The sequence below is a fragment of the Camelus ferus genome, chromosome 2, assembly GCF_009834535.1.
Source record: "Camelus ferus isolate YT-003-E chromosome 2, BCGSAC_Cfer_1.0, whole genome shotgun sequence".
In the NCBI taxonomy this organism is placed as follows: Eukaryota; Metazoa; Chordata; class Mammalia; order Artiodactyla; family Camelidae; genus Camelus; species Camelus ferus.
Window position 1 is genome coordinate 45,560,075 of NC_045697.1, and position 20,517 is coordinate 45,580,591.

At 35.3% G+C, this 20,517-nt stretch overlaps 1 protein-coding gene across 4 annotated transcripts in view; it reads right to left on the bottom strand.

Moving 5' to 3' along the window:
- Positions 1–4,149: 4,149 nt before the first annotated feature.
- The window catches only part of CFAP299 (cilia and flagella associated protein 299), a 492,010-nt gene continuing 475,642 nt past the window's right edge, over positions 4,150–20,517 (bottom strand). The window contains exon 6 of one of the 4 annotated variants that reach the window (XM_032456968.1): positions 4,150–4,486. In XM_032456968.1, the coding sequence (XP_032312859.1) occupies positions 4,421–4,486 (66 nt within the window). In that variant the 3' untranslated portion in view covers positions 4,150–4,420. Of the gene's footprint in view, positions 6,532–20,517 lie in introns of all 4 variants that reach the window. The other 3 variants (XM_032456976.1, XM_006190354.2, XM_006190355.2) reach the window with 3 other exon arrangements.

A 20,517-nucleotide genomic window follows, 5' to 3' on the forward strand; every position in this document is an offset into this window, starting at 1 on the left:
AAAATCATTCAAGAAGCATTTTTACCTGGAATGCATCTTAAAATTTATCCACATAGTACATTGTATAACTTAATTTTATTTATAATAATAATTTCAATTGATGGCAAACAGTATTTGGAAAGAAATATTGACATCCATTCCTGTTTAAGTCTCACAACAGTATTAAGAATAGGAGTACACTTCCACCCAAATTAAAATATTAATATTAAATCAAGTGTCATCATAGTAATGGTTTTTAACAAAGTGTGTTTCTAATTTTAAGAGATTTCATAGATATTTCTTTGAGTGTCTTCTCAACTCATGATAATCGCCCTCTCTCTAAAAACAGCCCTTCAGATACAGGGATGAACCTCCGAGCGTTAAGTCTACCATCTGACCTTGACCATTGTTGACTGATCCAGGGGTGGACTCCTGATCCTTGTGTGTGATCAGATTTCATCTGAGAATTTGAAATTTGGAACTGACAGACAGAGACTGAGCAGTAGTTGGAGTTCTGCTTTATTACTGTCAGTATTTGATAGAGAGGATTCCAGAATTCTATATTCTTTCTTTCCTGAGTCTTGGCTATTGTCACTTCCTTGAATTCTAGTATACTCTCATTTCTGCTTAAATGTGTGAGATTTGTTTTTTGTGGCTTGCAAACAACAACAAAAAACCTCCAGTAACTCAGACACTAATAGATATTTGATGGTATAAGTGGAGGGGTGTTGATCAGTGGACAATCTGGGTGGGAACTTAAGCAAACGTAGAGAGCTCTCTTTGTTTTGGAACTTCTCACAGTCAACAAAATGTCATATTGTGAGTCTCTAGGAGAAATCTGTGGTATGCAATTTTACAACCTTACTTGACTGCAGAATATTTTCTTTTGGAAGATACTTTAAAAAGACTAGTGTGCTACAGAACATACTTTAGGAAATACTTTCCTAGTGGTATTCCCAATAAACAAGCATCCTCATCCTCATGACTTAATATGGTTCTGGAAAATGTTGGCCAATTCATGTAACAGCTACAACAATCTTTTGGTAGCTGTAATGAGGTCAGAATCCATTCACGGATAGCAGCAGCATCAGCAACAAAAGTAAAAACTTAAGATCCCTCAGATTCCGTTTTAATCCAAGCTGGTGAATTTCTTGAGGGAAGCACTTATTCATTATTGGGCTCCTAGATGAGTATCCGGCTCACAATCAATCAATCAATCAATATTGTGTGGTCCATAAATAAGTAAGTAGATGTTTCCTTCTCATTTCCTTGAGATTAAGCTAGTTTCTGGTTACGGTTGATTAATTTAAATCATATTATTCTGGGAGATACGATAAAATTTGAAGAGGTCAGTCATATACCAGGCAGTTCTGATTACAGAATTGCTTATCTTAGAAAATTGTGTTATGAAACAGGAATCATACAAAAAAGAGAATTCATTCAGTCACATTGCCATAGCTGTTTTTCCTTCTGTTGTCACCACCAGCGAAAAGAGGAAAAAATGATTTCTGCTCCAATGACTGAGCCCCTCGGCATCCCAGACTTCTCCCTTTTCTCTCTCCTACACACTCTCTGCTCCATTGAACTGGGTGCATTGTTTTGTCATAGAATTACCTGCTTTTCTAAAGATTCTCATTCATTAACAACATTGTCACAGCTGTTGTAATTATGGGGAACATAAATCTGCACAGCCTGACCATTTTAGATTTCAAATTTTAGTGGAGCTGGGCTCCTGATTGATACTAAGTTCAAGTTTCCCTTCTCTGGGATTCTGGACTTGGGAGAAAAGAGAAGGGGGGAAGGAGGGAAGGAAAGAGGGAGGAAGAGAGAGAGGGAGAGGGAGGGGGTGGAGGAAGAGGGAGGGGGAGAAGAAGAAGAGAGTGGGGCAGAGGGAGAGAGAGAGGTGTGTGTCTGGAGAAACAGGCTGTTTTGTTGGAAGACAATAATGATGCACAGAGAAAAACACATTAGTGAGATAGAGTGGGACTTCTGATAGTGTTCAAACGTTTACTTTTGATTATTGCTGGGATGCAGACATATTCCTTTCTTTAGTTCTAGGAGACATCTCAGTGTTTTTATAATAAAGCTTCAAATTGGATATCCATCACTTGCAACTAGAGTCTTGGGCAATACACTTAAACTATCACTTGGAGAAAATTACACTTAACTTGCAAGGCTATTCTATTCAGCTGAGGGAGTCTATAAATAGATTAGAAAAACAGCAAGGAGAAATCATAGATGTTTTGGATTTTGAAGGGACCTTCAAGAGCCAAAGTCTGGAGAGATAAAGTGATTTGGCCAATTCCCAACATCAGCTTGCCAAATAGTCTGGTTCCTAATGCTCTTCACTCTTTATTGCATTGCTCAATTTCTTGTTTCATTTCCTTTCGGTCGGCTAGCTCATTCTTTGGTCCTGTGTCTTTGGCCCGCCGTTCTTCTGCTGATTCTCACATACATTTCACATATTCCCTTTTCTTGGCCTGCATCTGACCATTAGCTTCAAGTTAAAATTACTTTCTTGGTGTACCCTGGACTCAGGCGTAACAGTTCTCTAATTGCTCTCTCTTCTTTACTGGGTAAAAGTCAACCTAATGAGCTTCCATAAAAGGAATTTCCAATTTCCAATAGTTGCATTGGTTTGACCTTAGTACTGTGATCACAGCTCAAGGTAAGACATGAGAGATAAGCTCTACACAATGAGATGTCATTTAAACATTTATCGGGGTTGTGGCTCTGTTGACAGAATATAAAAACAATTTAGAAATAGAATGAAACCTTACATAGATTCATTGAAGATCAGTCAACCTGGGTTGGTGCTGCAAACTTAAATCAGGCTACAAAATTAGGCAATGTGACATTTGAATCCAAGGCCACTCTCATTTAAAAAGACATGAAATTGGAACCCTCAGAGGTCTACACTTAGCTTTGGCCAAGAGGTTCAAATCATGAGAATGCCCTGAATGTTTCTAGTCCATATCCCATGTTATGGGCTGAATTGTGACTGTATTTCGAGATAGGGGATTTAAAGAGGTAATTGCGTTAAAATGAAGTCTAATCCAATCTGACTGGTGTCCTCACAAGAACAAGAAATTCTGACACCTGGAGAGACGACAGGGATGCCTGCGCAGAGGAAAGACCATATGAAGAAACAGCAAGAAGCTGCCACGTGGCCTGTCTCTCGCTTGTGAGCCAAGGAGAGGGTCCTCAGAAGAAACCAGCCTTGCTGAGACCTCGATCTCGGACTTCCAGTACCCAGAACTGTCAGGATATAAATTTCACTGTTTAAGCCACCCAGTCTGAGGTATTTTGTCATGACAGCTCTAGCAAACAAATACGTCCATAACCCAACTCAGATCTCTGTGCCGTGTTTACTATCATTAAATTCAATTTGGAAGGTAATGTAAAAATTACTTGTGATGACATAATTAGTTTTTTAGTGTCTTAAATGTTGGGACTAAATATGGGAATAATCTTGTAAATATACTATTTTAAATATTTGAAATACCTATACTTAAAAATATTTAAAATAGTTAAAACATTAAGAAGCATTGCCATATTAGAGGACAGAGTATCTAATAGGTAAGCCTTATCATTCCAATTTAAATGTATACAAAACAGAAACAGACTCATAGACACAGAAAACAAATTTATGGTTACAAAGGGAAAGGGAAAGGGAAAGGGAAAGGGAGAGAGATAAATTAGGAGTATAGGATTAACAGATACAAACTACATAAAATAGATAAGCAACAGAACTTATTGTATAGCATAGGGAATTATATTCAATATCTTGCAATAACCTATTAATGGAAAATATAAAATATATATATAACTGAATCACTTTGCCGTACCCCTAAAACAAAACAATATTGTAAATCAATTATACTTTAATAAAAGAAGAACAAATCTAAATTAGACTTAGTTGGGGAGGCAGCTCCTAAAATTATAAGGATTAAGAGAAAATTACATCTTAATAAAAGTTACTTTTATTTAAAAATAAAACAAAATAAAATGTGATATTTGAATAATTCATTTAGACTACTTTCAATTGAAATTTTAAATTTATGAACTATACTAAAACTTATATGAGAACATGAGTCAGTACATTTATACATTTAATTTATTAAATTTATGAGTTATTTAAATGTTTATGAAAGCTTGTTAGTTGGAAATTTGAAATCACTAGAAAATTGAATGTAAGGAAGTTCATAGATAAAATTTAAAATGTTTGAAGTTATTTAGTTAACTAAACTTTAGAAGAACTCATAAAAATTATTGCTAAAATTTCATCAAATCTGTATAGATAGAACAAAATAATTTGTACACATAGTTAAATTATAATTAGAGTTTTGAACTTATAAATGTAATAAAGCAAACATTTATTTCAAAAACAATCTCAGACTTACAGAAAAGTTGCAAGTACAGCACAAAGATTTTTTTTTCCTCAGAGATATTTATAAATAATTTGTTGATGATGCACCTTGAGTCCCAAATGCTTTAGTGTAATTTCCTACAATCAAGGACATTTTCTTATATAACCACAATATAATCATCAAAATCAGGACATAAACGTTTTTACATTACGACCATCTAATCTTTAGAAACCATTCAATTTTCACCAATTGTCCCCCAATTCCCTTTATAGGATATGGATAAGACTCAGAATCCTGTGTTGCCTTGATCATGTCTCTCTGGTTTCCCTCAGTCTGGGACGATTTCTCGGACTTCTGCTTTGATGATCTTGACACTTTTGAAGATACTAGGCCAGTTATTTTGTATAATGTCCCTGGATTTGGGTTTGTCTGTATTTTTTCCTCTTGATTAGGTTCAGGGTATGTAACTTTGGCAGGATTATTACAAAAGGGATGCTGAGTTCCTCTGTTGCATCTTATTTGGTGGGGAACAAATCAGTGCACCTCATTACTAATCATATTCTCTTTGATCATTTACTGAAAATGGTGTCTTCCAGGCTTTTCCATTGTTCCCTCTGTAATTAATAAATATTTTGTGGGAGATACTATGTAAATATCCTGTTGCTCATCAAACTTTCCATTTATTCATTTATGTAGAAACCTTATGGTTTCCTTTTTTGTGCCTGTTGTCATCATTGCTTATTTTGATGCCTGAACTTTCCCAGGTTTGGCCAGTGGGAACCTTTTCAGGGTAGATTCTGTGTCCTTTTGATAAGTCCCCTTCATTTTTCCAGAACTTCTTTTCTTTCTGGCACAGATATTCCAGACACTTGTACTTTCCCTATCTCAGCCTCAGAATCAAGCCATTTTTCCAAGAATCCCTTCTTGCCTTTGGCAAAAAAAAAAAAAAAGGCGTTGAGAAATTAAGATCTGGGTGCTAGGTGTGCTCACTGATATTGAGTGTTGCTGCCCCAAGTCCCTCTCAGTGGAAAGAGCACTGGAATATGTGCACACACATACATTAACATATAGTCTATCTGTTGTACGTATTGAAAATGATGAGTTCACACCAAGACATCCAATTCTAATTTACCACCACTCTACTCACCCAGACTGGGATCTGACACCTTGTATCAGACCATCACCTCCCCCATGAATACCCTCTTCTCACCCTTTTGGAACTGGGGACACCCTGCTCTGGCTCTCCCATCCCCATCCCCACACTGAGCAGACTTCCACCTTGCTTGGCCCCACCTAATTGCTTAGAACTGGATTATTTAGAAAGGGAAGAGAAGACAATGGGAAGGAAAAGAGGAAGACTAAATATTAATTTCAAATAACAAATGGCCTCTGACCATCTTTTCTGCACAAAAGCCACCTGCAGGGGCACATTAGGAAAACATGTTCTTCACTATTATGAAGTCCTCATTTCTCTAAAATCTGATTTTCTTTAGATTCCATTTTCTTGGCTTCATGGGGTTCATATTGTCCAGGCATATAAACATAGCAAACACTTTAATGACTTTTGTACATCATCTCATGGGATATTTCATACTATATTTACTTACGTAGTGCTATTGAAAACCTTGTATTTATATTTCCTTATGCTTGTTTTCCAATTTGAGGCCTCTCATCAATATTCAATGATTTTAGGAGATCGCACTGCCACATAGCATAAGGTCTGGCTCACTATATTTGGCAATAGTAGGACCTGGACCATTTTTGGAATATTTGGATACATCTGGAAAACCTGAACTACAAAATAAGTTTCTATATCTCTGAAGTAGCAACAAGATTTTTTCCCATCAACTGTTACAATCAGCTTCAGTGCTTCGTGGAAAAATTTTTAGAAAAACTTCTTATCAAATTAAGAAGCTATTTATACCATAAAAAGATAGACAAGATTATGATTTTCTTTCTAATTTCTTTATCAACTTTTATTATTCTAATTTGCCTTAGACAGGACTTATTTATTATCCTAATTTGCTTCTGGTTAAAGGATTCAAACTTAGCAAACCATTAGGGAACCATCTAACGTGGTTGGTACTTAAGTCTTTCTTCTGGAAACATGGTCAAAAATGACAGCTTGTATGTAGAGCTCTGTCTGGATAGGGGTTCTAGTAGAGTTGTCACCTGGTTGTGCCTAAAATACATAAATCATATTGTTAATCAGTCCAGTCCATGAAAATAACTAGCATTATATGAATTGTCTTCTTGCTTCAGTGTTGTAGCAAACAGAACTAAGAATGCTGTGGCCATGCAGACATGTCCCACCCCAACCCATATTCTTTTTCTCAGGAGCAGAGATAATTCTAATCAGGAGCTTTGAAGCCTCAGGTTGTGACATTACTGAAAAATCTAGGATCAAAGCAGTGTCCCAGGTTCATGCTTGTCTAGACTCTGCTGAACCCCATGGGTCACTGACTTTGCAGAATTCCCAGGGAAGGGCTTTGCAAACACATGTTATTGCAGGGTAATAAGTCAAAAGGAATCCTATCTAGATTTCAAGTTTGTCAAATAGAAATATCTCAAGTTTGAGATTGGTTCAGACTAGTGGAACTAACTACCTGTCCAAGGTGAGTTTCATGAAACGCTTCTTATCAGTTTAAAAACTATTTGATCTGCTTTTTTCCCCTTTCACATTATACTCTGAAAAAAGATTCAATCCTTTTACTTTTATTCAGGATAGTCTGTCATACTTATAGGCTCCTAGGGAGCTCCTATGGGAGCAAGTATTTCCTAATATAGTATTGATAAGAGAGAAGACAGATACTAAAAGGGTTAGATAATATCTATAATTGGAAAACATTAGTCATTGGGCATTTTCCATATTTGATGCACAAAAGAAACGTGTTACTTGCTCTCTCATCTTCTCTTATAGGAAATGATGACAAGAAATTTAGATCTGGGACTAGAGAGAAGCTTTGATATTCCCTTTTCTCCATAGTAGTCAATTTCTTGTGCCAGAGAGAAAGAATACGTTGGACTCATCTTTCCTTAAACAGAGTTAGTAAAATTGTAAAGATCTTGAAATGAGTAAAACAAACAGAGTAGGGGGTCTTGAGTGGCTCACCTATCCACATTTTTTTCTGTTCTGGTGCTATTTTACAAATCTTTAAATTGGAGAAAACTGATAATAATGCAAAATATTCTTGTCTACAAAGATGCAAATGAATTGTGCCCAGTGGTATGGAACTGATAATTGCCCAGTATTGGGACCTGCTTTGCATCTATTTGCAAGTTAATTTCAATTTTTCTTTTTCCCTATATATGTTCTGCTCTTTGAATTCTCCTTTGAACTGCTTTGTAATATCTTACTAGTTCAAGCTATAATTAATGGATTAAATAAAATCTTTGGTCCATTCATTTTATACAAGAGTTACAATTACATCCTTTTAAGAAAAACTAACTTGTCAACATTTTGGAAGTTCCACTTGCATGCCCTGTGGATTCACCTGACAGTTGAGTAGCCTGTGATCCCAGTGTTGTCCTCCCTCCTGGGCGACTTGAACTCTTTCTTTTCTTGGTTCCCAGAGGTAAATCTCCAGTAGCAAAATAACTTTAACTCTGCTGATCCTCTGTTGTTTTTTTCTACATATTTTCCTGTTTACTATTTTTGCATTTTGTTTTTGTAACTTTTACAATGGATAAATTATTCCCCATTGGTGACAACAATGATTTGGAATTTGATTTTGCGGGTTAACCTTTGTGATCTCAGTAAATAAATTAATAGATTACCAAGATGTATTCTTTCTTAAGTGAGAGACAACAGAGAATCTGACTTGTTAGTTTTTTTCCCTTTGTCTGTTTATTTTGAAGAAACTAAGAATCTCATGCCCATTAGGAAAAAGGACAACTTTTTGATATATGGACTGATAACTTTTTTGTGTTTACTTCTGGTCTGCAGCTAATGTTTAGATCTGAAGCTGTAAGCTCCCTATGTGTCTCTGTGTATATATATGCTTAGAATTCAGAAAGGCCTTGACATGTTTAAGTATGAGTATATAATATCTTCCTATCTTTGGAGGGAACTAATACATTAGATTTAAATGTCTACTCTTAATTAAAGAAACTCTGTTCTGATTGGCCTATACAGTTCTTATATAAATGAGTTCTTATGCAAGTCAAATATTTATAAAATTCCAGGAAAATGTGGAAAGTAAAATTTTGATACGTTAAACATGATATATTTAAAAAGTTAGTCTCAGAAATGTTTTAAAAATGTAATGTCATATAACTGAGATAAATATTTGGTAAATCAGACTAGTGTAATAATTTTGGTTGAATACAAACAGCTTGTCCTCTGATTTATCAGTGTTAGGTATAACATAAGCATACATTTTATTCTACTGTACTTGGGTGTACTTGTCTTAAACTTATTAAGATATACTGATCAAATGAGCTAACATTACTCCTACACAATATTTAAGATAATGAGAAATGTAAACTTGTATTCAACAAAATTAAATCATTATTCTGACCACTTCATTTCAACAGTAATTTTATTATTTAGTATTTCAGCTTGAATATAATTCCCCAGATCTTTAGATGACCATTAGGTTGAATGACATAATGAATATTTATTTGATATCTAGATAGTTTCTAACTAAGATAGAATACTGAAAATTTGGTGCCTAATTATTAGGCATAATTTTAAGTTTATATACTTTTACTTATATCCTATGGAAAGTTTGTATCTTGGGTCATGTTAATGAATCTGTTCATTTTGTCTCTTAAAAAGGTGTATGTGTAGCTGTAGAAAGTTGCAGCATAAACTTTTGTCTCTTAAAGTGCTTTTGGAAGAGAGATAGTTCTTAGTTATCTATCTCTAGTTTTTACTATGAAATAGAAGTTACTTTGATTAAAAAATCACAATTAATGACTAGGTGAGACCACATATAAGCAACAGGGACAGACTAATACCACTAATTGTTTTTGTGTTTCAAAGAGAAAGCAGTTTATCACATAGTGGAGGTTTTATAACAGTATACAGTAGTAATTAAATATACATTTATATATATTTATAACCTACATATAATTTTATATGTTTATAATTTATATAATTACTATTGTATGCTGCATAATTATATATACTATAAATAACTATATATTATATATGTGTGTATATATATTTATAAAAGTGCTTTTCAGGCTTCTGTTTTTCTTCTTTTGTTCTATCTCAAAATCCCTGTTAAATCTTGGGTCTTACGGAGGACTCCAAAGAAATTTTATGTGAATTATAATTATTAATATTTACCATATTGGAAGTGGAAATTGAGAAAATTTAAAATATTAATTCATTTAACCATAGCAATGATGAATACACATTGAAAGGTTAACAGAAATAACATCTTAGTATGAATATAAAAATTATTTTGAGTTCATGGATCCCCTGAGAATTGCTCTGATACAATAAAAAAGCAAAATGAAGGACAAAATTTGGAAGTATATTTTACTTGCCTTGGTTTATAGTACCTGAGTCTGAAAAGATGTGATGAAATCTGCTAAAATTTTAGTAAAGTTTGCCTTATCTTGAAAGGCTTGCTTTCTTGGCTTACTGGTTAAGTCCCTTGCTTACCATATGAAAGGGATTCCTTTTTTTTAACCTATGTAATCTGTTTAGGTGGCAAATAGTCTGTGCCTTACGAGAATAATTTTCTATCCTTTGTGTTGAATTTATTACATCCTTGATTGTTTAAGAAAGAGAATAAATAAATGAAAGAGAGCAAAGAACAAAATTCCTCACTTATAAAGAGCTAAGGTTTTTTACTATCATGTTACTGTAAGGTTTATTTTAAACATTTTAAATTGTTTTAAATGTTCCTTTAATTAAATAGTTAACTCAGCATTATTTTTGTAGCACCCTGATCCTATCTTAATTAAGCATCCAAATATCCTCAGACAATTGTCCCCTGATTTTTCCCATTCCATAATTGGATCTTAAGTACAGAAAAGAATCAATAAAACCTTCAAGATATATTTTACACTTGAAGCTATCTTTCAGATTTCCCAGGGGGCCCCTGGAAAAATCACAAAGACTTATCTTTCATCTTGCAGGTGCTAGAAAGAATTAGATTTTTCCATAGAATTCTGTGGGAAGGGTGTTACGTCAGAAGAAGTGCTCAGCCTTACTGAAGAAGATTTGTACAGGTATAATGTTATTAACATCAACATTTCAGAAATGTGTTCTTTTTGGGAAGTCCCTGGAGTTATGTCATTGAACTTGCTATCTTATAATATGGCTTTACTCTCAGGGAAACACTGCTTGCAACTCTTAGGAATATTTCCATCAGGTTTTCCTACATTTATAAGAGTTCTGATTGTGCTGTGTCTGATGATATTAGACAACGGTAGTATAATGTATCTGTTATAATTTCAGCTATTGCTTTTAAAGAGACAAATGTTTAGGACTTACTGCAGACTTACTTACAAATCTCTTTACTTGATATTCTTGGTATAAACAGTCATAGCCTAGGATTATTTGACGTCGTATCTCAAGATTTTTTTCCTCTACAAAACTATTTTCATCTATTTTCCGAATCAGATATAGCATTCACCAACTTCTTTTAAAACAAATTTAATCATTATCCTTAGATGGTTTGTCTAAATTTTTTTTAAGTGGGGAAGGAGGCAGGGAATGGCTTAACCATCTTTTGTTTTGTACGTCACAGAAAGAATTAAACTTGTTTTCTGCATTATCCTTATTATGAACCCATGTCAAACTATTCACATTTGAAAATTATTAGTTTCACCACTCAGCCATTTTAAGTCCCTATCACCTACAGATAGCATTGTTTCCCTCGGATGCTTCCCTGGAGTCTCTCTTACAAGTTACAGATGAGAATCTGTGTCTTCAACTAAGAATAAAAGTCTCAGAATCTTGTAGAAAAGGACTATATCAGGTACTTCAATTATTGACAATTCAAAGCCGAGCTGACATAGATTAGACAACTTTCAGATTGTACCACGGATGGACTGAGTCAGGATTTCCAGGTCTTGTTTTAGGCTGAACAAGAAGACTGAATACGACAGCTAACCCAAGATCCAGTGGGGCAGGAATCAATTATAATAGGACTGAATGAACTAATAAGAGAAACTGATTGTGGTTATTTGTCTGGAATATTGTTGATATTCTTTTAAGGTTCTCTTTTCCAGATATGTAAGAACCACCCTATCTCTTCCCTGCTAAGCAATGTGTAGCCCATAGCAACTTAGTAAAGCCTGCTTCTGTAAACTGAAGTGAAACATTTTAAAATGATATCTGATTCTCACTTATTCCCCTAGGACTCAGAAATTTTTATAGTCTCCTTACTTTCTATGCTTGTTTACTTATTTGCATAGGTTCAATAAGACTCTGCCATGTACATCATACAGTTGGACAAATTGTAAACCAGGGCCTTGCCTGGACTGTCATATTTGCAAACAAGTAGGGACAGCCACTCTTCAGGGATTAAGTATGACTTTACTTAATACTTGCCTGCAAAGTCCTGACTTACTTCTTGGCTTAAAAAGTTCAAGAATATTATATATTATATGTAACTAACTTTAGAATACTTGGGAGACCTTGAGAAGAGAGGAATTTACCCCAATTTATAGATATTTTAGGGGAAATATGGTGGAGAGTGTTCCTTGGGCTTGGTCTCCTACCCTCAGGTCAATAAATAAAAGAGGATTTAAAAAATCCAATTTAAGGTTCCTTATGAAAACTCCCAGGCACAATTTAATTTAGCATTTGTTCAAAATTGTGCAGATTTAGAGTTTACAAAGGAAACTTAAGGTGTCCTATATGGTAAAATAACACTTTTACTGCATCCATGTGAAAAAAAGTCAGGCAACTCTAATTAGATCAGCTTTTTAAGAATAATCTTTCTTTGAAATTATTACAATAAAAAGAGAGGAGGAGACTGTCAGGGAAAACTGTGAGAGATTTTGAAACGGGCAAAAATCAAATAGCGGCTATCTTGACTACTCACTCATCTACGTTTTCTCATCTTTGACATCACAACTCTAAGTTGTAGTAATCTGATAATGCAAATACTTCTAGTCTGTATAAATGCAAAGCAGTTGTGTTTGATGCAAGGCAACTGATTTTTGCATTGATTTTGATAGACCAGTTTTGCTTTTATTTATAAATTCATTTCATAATCTCCTATTCCCTTTTCATGTCTCTGGTCTTTGAATCCTTGGAACCAATAGTAACATCATATGGGTCCCTTGTTAATTAATGAATTAAAAATCTCTGACACGTTCATTTTGTACCTGTATGAAAACCATGATTCTACCTTCTTTTAAAAATTATTCTTTAACAATAGATAACAAGGGTGCTAAAAACAATCTCACGTACACAACAATAAGAACAACAAACAATGCAGTTAGTTGAGAAAATTCAGCACTCAGGAAACTGACTTCAAATTCACAGCACTGTAAAGAGTTGTTAAAAGACTTCCACCTGAAGTCACTACTATGTACCAGGAGAGATGGGACTCTAAGCCAAATATAAAATATGAGTAAAGCAAGACAATGAGATAAGATCATTGATTATAAACTACTGAAAAATAACTGATGGAACAAAGTAAAAAGACTCTAACCTTACTCTATAAAATCTAATACAATATAGAGTTAAATGTATAAAGGAAACCATAAACCAACCCAAAAGAAAATATTGGCAAATATTTGTCCATTCTTAGTATGGGAATCTTTTAAAACACAGAAACAATGGAAGAAATCAGAAAAGGAAATCAATAGTTAGGACTATATAAAAATTTAAAACTTGCATGTTAAAAAATTCTAAATGTTAAAAGATAGGTATCTAAATCGTCACATGTCACTGAAAATGAGAGCCAAAGGTTTTCTACTTTTTTATATATAGAATACTTACAATTTAATGGGGAAAAAAGCCCTACTAAAACTGTATAGAAATGTGTGTAGAGAGCAGTAACAATTCCTGAAGAAGAAATACAAAAACATGCATGTGAAGGAAATGTTCATCCTTAATGATAATCAAAAATAAAAATCAAAATGACTCCAATAAATTTGAATTACAAAATTAAAATTTTAAAAATATGCAAAATAAATAGAGCATAGTGAATGGGTAGTCATAAGCAGTTCAGGTATAATGAAACATTTATAATTTCTAACTGCAAACTGATTTGACAATATCTCTCTAAAACTTTCCAACGTATCTATTTTTTGACTAAGCAATTTCCTTTTCAGGAATCCATCTTAAGGAAAAAAATCAAAAACTTGTTATAGAAAGTTGTTATTTAAACATGAGGGGAAAAACAGAAACCAACCTAAATGTCCATCAGTGGGAAATTCTTACATGAATTATGATCGCTTTATAGGATAGAATAGTATTTACATTGTTTCACAGCTTGCTATTTGCACTTAATAGTGTGTCTTGAACATCTATTCATACTAGCCCATCAACCTCAGCAACTACACCGTTAACTGCTTTTCAGAACTGCTGCATACTATTTCACTGTGTTGAGGTATCACAGTTTATTTAGTCATTGCCCTGTCACGGATATGTAATTTCCAGTTTTTAACTACTGTAGTGAAAAGTGATATTCTTTTAGAACTTTCATTGTTTCTAAGTTGATACACCACCAAGAAGCAATGTTTATTCACTGAGCACCTATTCAGTGGCACATTAAACACACTGTCTTACTTATCATCACAATAACCTTGTGTAAAATGGTTGTTTTTACAGATTTAATAGATGAGAAAATAGAGGTAGAGAAGAGCTCCAAAGGGGTTAAATAATTGCCCATTGGGATTTCAGGATTTGCAGATACTAACTCCTATACGTAAAATAGATTTAAAAACAAGGTCTTACTGTATAGCACAGGGAACTATATTCAATACCTTGTAATAGCTGATAATTAAAAAGAATATGAAAAGGAATTTATATTTGTAGAACTGAATCACTATGTTGTACATCAGAAACTAACACAACATTGTAAATTGACTATACTTCAATAAAAAAATAAAAAATAGAAAAATAGAACAAAAACAAAAACAAAAAACTCACCCAAAGCTGATACGATCTATTTAACTCCGACTCATTTTACCTGTTGCCTCTCTTAAAGAGTTCTTCCCTGCCTGAGCCCTGGTGGCTATTCTCCACCCTTTCCTACTTGTCCTTTAGCCCCCTTTCAACTGTTCCCAGATAATTTGGAGAGTCTTTAGGTCTTCAGTTCTCAGATGGAATTCATTAAGAGACTAAGGCAGATTTCTGAATATCCTAAAATATTATTATATTACTCTGTGTATGGCCCCAGGCGTGCATTTTCTTTTCTGAGCAAACCATGAGACTTATCAGATTTTTAAAATATGTTGTGTTTCCCAAAAGGTTAAGAACCTATCCTCTGGAGCAGCCTCATGTGCTTGTGAGGTAGTTTTCTGGGTTACCAAGTTAGGGCTGCCTTTTGTTTGTTTGTTTTATTGTGCTTTTCACTCTTGAGGTCATATCTATCACTGAGGCCACCAATGTTTCTGCTGACGATATTCCAACCAGCAATAAGCATTTAAAAGCTGTCAACGTGAGATTTTTCTCTCTTGCCAATGGACTTGATCACTGTCGATACTACTGTGTTCCATGTTCCGATATATTTCAACATCCCGCAATCTGCTTTGGGATTTCAACGCCTCAGAAACCCGTAAGCATCTGCTGGGGTGGTGAATGGTTAAGAAGGAGTCATGGGAGTTGACCACTTATTCAACTGTAGTCATGCTCTCTTTGAATTAGAGATAATCCCTTAACTGTGCTCTTGCCCCTGCAATGACTCCATGTCTGACTCATGTGCTTCTGGTGCCTGCTTCTTTGTCATTAGTTATCAGGTCTTTGAAATCATGAAGGAAACAGTCATTTTGTTCTTATTTAATCCCTTCATTCAGCCAGGAAACTCACTTTCCACTCTTTCCCATACTCTTTGTCCTGATTTGTGACAAATTTTGTGAAGAACAGTGTGAACTGAAACTAAAGCTCTCTTCCTCAGATTGCCCCATTCTCATTTCTGTATTGGTCCATTTTACTTTTGGCATAATGTGACTGGGCTGCCCTTCTGAGAAGCTTCAAACAGCAATTTAAAATACGTACTTTTCTTTCTACCACAGATATTCAACTTGGATGGTGAAGAGTTGTCATTCACTTTTATTAGTAAGCATTGCTATACGTATAATAATTTTAAATTATATATATACATATTTTTTTCTTTCCTCCTGCTTATCTTTTCTGTGCTATACCTCATATATGAGTTCAGCTATTGGACAGTTAACAACGGTGTGCTTATCTCTAGGGGTTGTTCCATAATACTGCGTATAAAATTAAAATCAGTTTTCCAGGTCAAGAAGAGGGCATAGCATTTAAGTTTTAGGACTTTAAATTCATAAAAGTCAAGCTCTGTTGTATAACATTTAATGTATTCCTCAAGGCCATTGATTTTAGCAGTAGTTAGTTGAGTAAATACTTAATTTATATGTGGTAGAACTTCGGTTCAGGTAGACCAGGTGATTGCCCAAGGGAGAAAATGTTTAAAAGCTTCTTAGTTTGTGGGTGTTTTAGGGCTATAATCAACCAAACATTCAGTAATTTGGGCAGCAAAACCAGAAAGTTGGCAAGACCTCAGCTTTACTTAAGAACTGTGACTGTGCCACAGTTAAAAATTAACATTTACAGGAGCCCTCTGAGGAAAATTCAGAGCCAAAAAAGTGATGCTGGTGATTCAGTAAGTGTCCCCTGCCCTGTTAATTCAAGTTTGTGAGGAGCTGAGGGGACACTGTTGGAGACTTTGAAGAAATCATAGTCTCTCTTAAACCTCTTCTATTCAGTATAGGTTCTTTTTAAAAAATGTCCAATGGGAAATATACCTGGGTTCTGTAAAAAGACAGATTGTAAAACTGAGGACCTTCACTGGGAGGGTGGAGCTTCACAAGATTAAATTTGAACCATCTGCAGAAAAGATGTAGGGATTTTATGGACCTCCATTTTGAGAAGTGCAATTTCTAGCCTGGGACAGGCTCCATTTGATTCTAACACAGTGAACCGGGAGCAGCATCAGGAGACAATTAACACCTTTCCTACTAATAGTAGCAAGTGCTTGGGTGGGGGTTGCTTGGGAAGAACAGAACAGAGGAGAGGGGAGCTGTAAGCAGGTACTGCTGGAATCGTCCTCTAAATTAAGCCAGCAAACAAGCAAAACCCCCCCCAAAACAGAAGTATGTGTTTTCACTGGGAGAAATTACTTTTAATTTTAAACACTGTTCATCTAGATATTCTTTTGCTCATGAAAAAAAAAGTAAAATTTGGCACTTTTTTTTGGCATCTGTATTATATACAATAATGACTAAGTATTTATTTTTTAAAATAATAAAATACCAATGAGCCTAACACATCACGATTGCTCTGGACACCCAGAGTCAGCAATTCAAACTTCAGCAAAACCCCCCCAGGGTTAATTCACCTACCAAGGAGAGAAAAGAACCAGAGTCAATTACTCTGGTAAAAATAGCATTAGCTCTACATATGTTTCTAGCATCTAAGATCTTAAAACATTTTAAAGTTAACCTCAAAAGTTTCCAGGATTATTTCTGGCCCTACTATTCATTTCTTTAGCAAATATTTAATATGCAGTTTATTCATTCCACAGAGGTTTACTGAGCACCTACCGTGTGCTAGCACTGGAAATACAATGGTAAAACAACCAGAAAGGGTTTCTGCCCCACGTTTCAGTTTACACTTTACAAGTCTTTGTCACATATGGTTCATATGAGCATCTGGGCAAACCTACATGAAAAGGATTCTTAACGAGGCCATGATAGCAAGAATGGGTACTGCCACCTTCATTCTACAATGAGCCAAGGAAAAATAGCAGTGATTTATCAGCGGAAGCATCTATCGGGATCGTTGGTACTGTGGACATTACGCAGAAGTCCTTGGTATACGGTCTGTACTTCTAGCCTGTGCAGTCTCAGGAATCTGCAATTTAGACTCCTTAAAATTAAGATTGTTGGCTTAAAACTTGTTTTAGAGGAATGAACTTCGATTACTTTAGGAACATATGGTAAGGTGAAAAAACAGCTCATAATTGGGAGTTCAAGATCTGCAAATATTAACTACTATATATAAAATAGATAAAAAAAAATTTCCTCTGTATATGCACAGGGAACTAAAATCAATATCTTGTAGCAACCTATAATGAAAAATAATATGAAAAGGAATATATATGTATTTGTATGACTGAAACATTATGCTGTACACTGGAAATTGACACATTGTAACTGACTATACTTCAATTAAAAAAATCACTATGTAAAGCAGTGTGTATCAAATCCAGCTAATCTTTAAGCTTATCCAAAGAGACATTTAAAAATACAGATTCCTGGACCTTGCCACAGACGAATGATGCAGTTTGAACCTCTAGGGGTGGAGCCTAGGGTTCTCCTGATTGGCTAGAGGAAGGGGAAATGCTTCATAGAATTGACAAACATCGCTACTAATCAAAACAGGGTAGACTAGCCGCTGACGAGAGCTCATGTAAAAACAGTTTGCATTTCAAAGTAGCACATTTTTATGTTTGAACAATTGTGATTTTCAGACAGAGGAGACTGGATTGGGGAGCTTCTGTTTGTACAGTGAGGAGTATTGTATGTAAAAAGAAAAGAAATGCATCCTGTTACGTCAGTGCATCATCTGCATTGCACATGCCTTCCAAGTTCATGACACTCAGGATGATCCAGCATCTCTCAGATCTCTGAACTTTTTTTTGTTTGTTTTTTTGCTTGTTTTGTTATTTCTCAAACAACTATATTCAAAGTGCACTCCATTAGACACCAAAGTAACAGAAAGGAGCTTCTGTTCTACTGAATTTCATAGTTTTAATATAATTGATTTTCTTTTGCACACCAATGTTTAGCCAACAGAAAAATAATCTCCTTTCAAAATGGCTTATTCATTTTTGTACTTAGACATAACACAAATGGTATAGATTTTCACTGAACTGTGTAGAATGGCAAAGACTCATTAGATTTGGCTTCCATACTTGGAATTCAATTCTCTCTCACAACTTCTCTGCTATCACTTTCCTTTCTGCACCTTGATCTCAACCCTGCTTGCACTTAAGAATCACCCAGGGAGCTTTTTAAAAAAGAATGGATGCCCAGGCCTTCCACCCATGTCAATTAAATCAGTATCTTTGTGGATGAGGCCAGGCATCTTATATTCTAATAGTTTCTGGGTGATTCTGCTGTCTGGCTCATGCTGAGAATCACTCTTTAGCCAGAACGAATTCCTCTTCCTTTCCATGCAGTCCCATGCTCTGTGCTTCCAGACCTTTGTGTGTGATGCTCCTTCCTACCAGAATACCCTCCCTGCTCCGGTCCTCCTATTTTCACCATACCCACCCTTCAAGATCCGGCTCAGATGCTATCTCTTCTGTTAATTTGTTTTTGAATGCCTGAGGTCCAAGTGAATTCTGCTTCCTCTGAATTCTTTTTTTTTCCTTTTTCTGTTTTATTTGGTAGAATTATTCCAGTTCAACTGCACATACATATTACATTGCATGTAACTACATATATACAGTATACTGCATATTTTTTTTAGTTTACTGATCATTGTTTCTAAGAACAGATTAGAGCTTTAGCTTTTTAAACTTACATAGTTATCAAACGAACACAGCTAACTACAAAATAAGAATCAACAGAATGTGGTAATCCAATCATAAAGGACAGTCAAGTGCGCTTACACATAGAGCATTTTCTGTCCTCTAGGTCACTTTCTAGCTTGCCATTTATGTGCATAGTCTATTTCCCCACCAATTAAGCTGTGAGTTTTTAGGGCAAGAAACCCACCTTTTTGATTCACTTTTTATAGCTCCCAGTGCCCAGTAGGTACTCAGTACACATCAGATGAGGAAGAGGAGGATGGAGGAAGAATGAAGAGGCTACAGACCTACTGACATCCATCCAGCTCATCATCTTCTCTATACTCATCCAGCACTAGAACTAACTCTCTTTCTCCCCAAAGTGTTGGAGCAAAGTGAATCTCTCAACCACTTTTTCTGCATGATATGCATTCTCTAAGTTTTGTCTTTCCCTGAATGATCAGGTAGTTGCAATATTAAAAAACATCAACTCAGAAACTTCCTAACCACAGGAGGGCCCCTAGTCCTAGTCCTCTTTGATCTTCACCAGGATTATTGTTATGCTCTCATCTTCTCCACACTTTCTCCCTAGTGTGTCCAATCTACACCCTCTAATCTCCTTAAAACATAGCTTTCCATCTGTTATTTCCCTGCACAAGACCTTGGCATATTTCCCCATTTCCCCATATCAAATCTAGTCCAAGACCCTCATTATTCCTCCATTCAACGGTTTTCCATGACTCCCATTCCACTCCTCCAAACCAATACTTCAGGCCAGTTGAACTATTTAGGTTTTCCTTTCCTTTCCTTTACACCCATCAACCTTATCTTTGTTAATAGGCTTCACTCCTGGTATTATCTTCTTCTCCATCTCTATGAGTTCAATACCTAATCATTCTTCAAGTCTAGTTCAAAGATTACCTCCTCCATTATCTCCTAACAACCCCCAGTGCTGCTGCCCTCACCATCCCCTCTTCACTTGGTCCTGCCCCAGATTAAAAGACATCTCTTCTTTCCCTGAATTCCCAAAACATTTCTCTTTTTTGCAGCATATCACTTTCTTCCTTATGTTGCAGTTGTTTACAAGCCTGTTTCCTTAAAAACCTTACAAGCACTGAAAGGGCAAGGGGTGAACTCTCGCTCGTCTTTACATTCCCTATGGGATCTCATATGAAAGATTAAGCTCCATTGCTAGACTCTACTAATAATGAACTCTGTGACCTTGAGCTTGTCATTTAACCTGTGTGTGTCAATTTGTTCATAAATCAAAAACACATTCTAACTTAACAGCCTTAATTTGAGATGGCTTAAATTACATACTCCTGGGATCGCACAAGGACACCTGAAAGCACATACCAAAAAGATTTCTACATAATCTTAACAAAACCTAAGTTTATGGTCACATTGACAGTTTCCACAGATAACTTCCTGTAATTTGTTTTCTGACTTACTTGTATCAATATAGATTGGGGGTGACTGTACCCTTT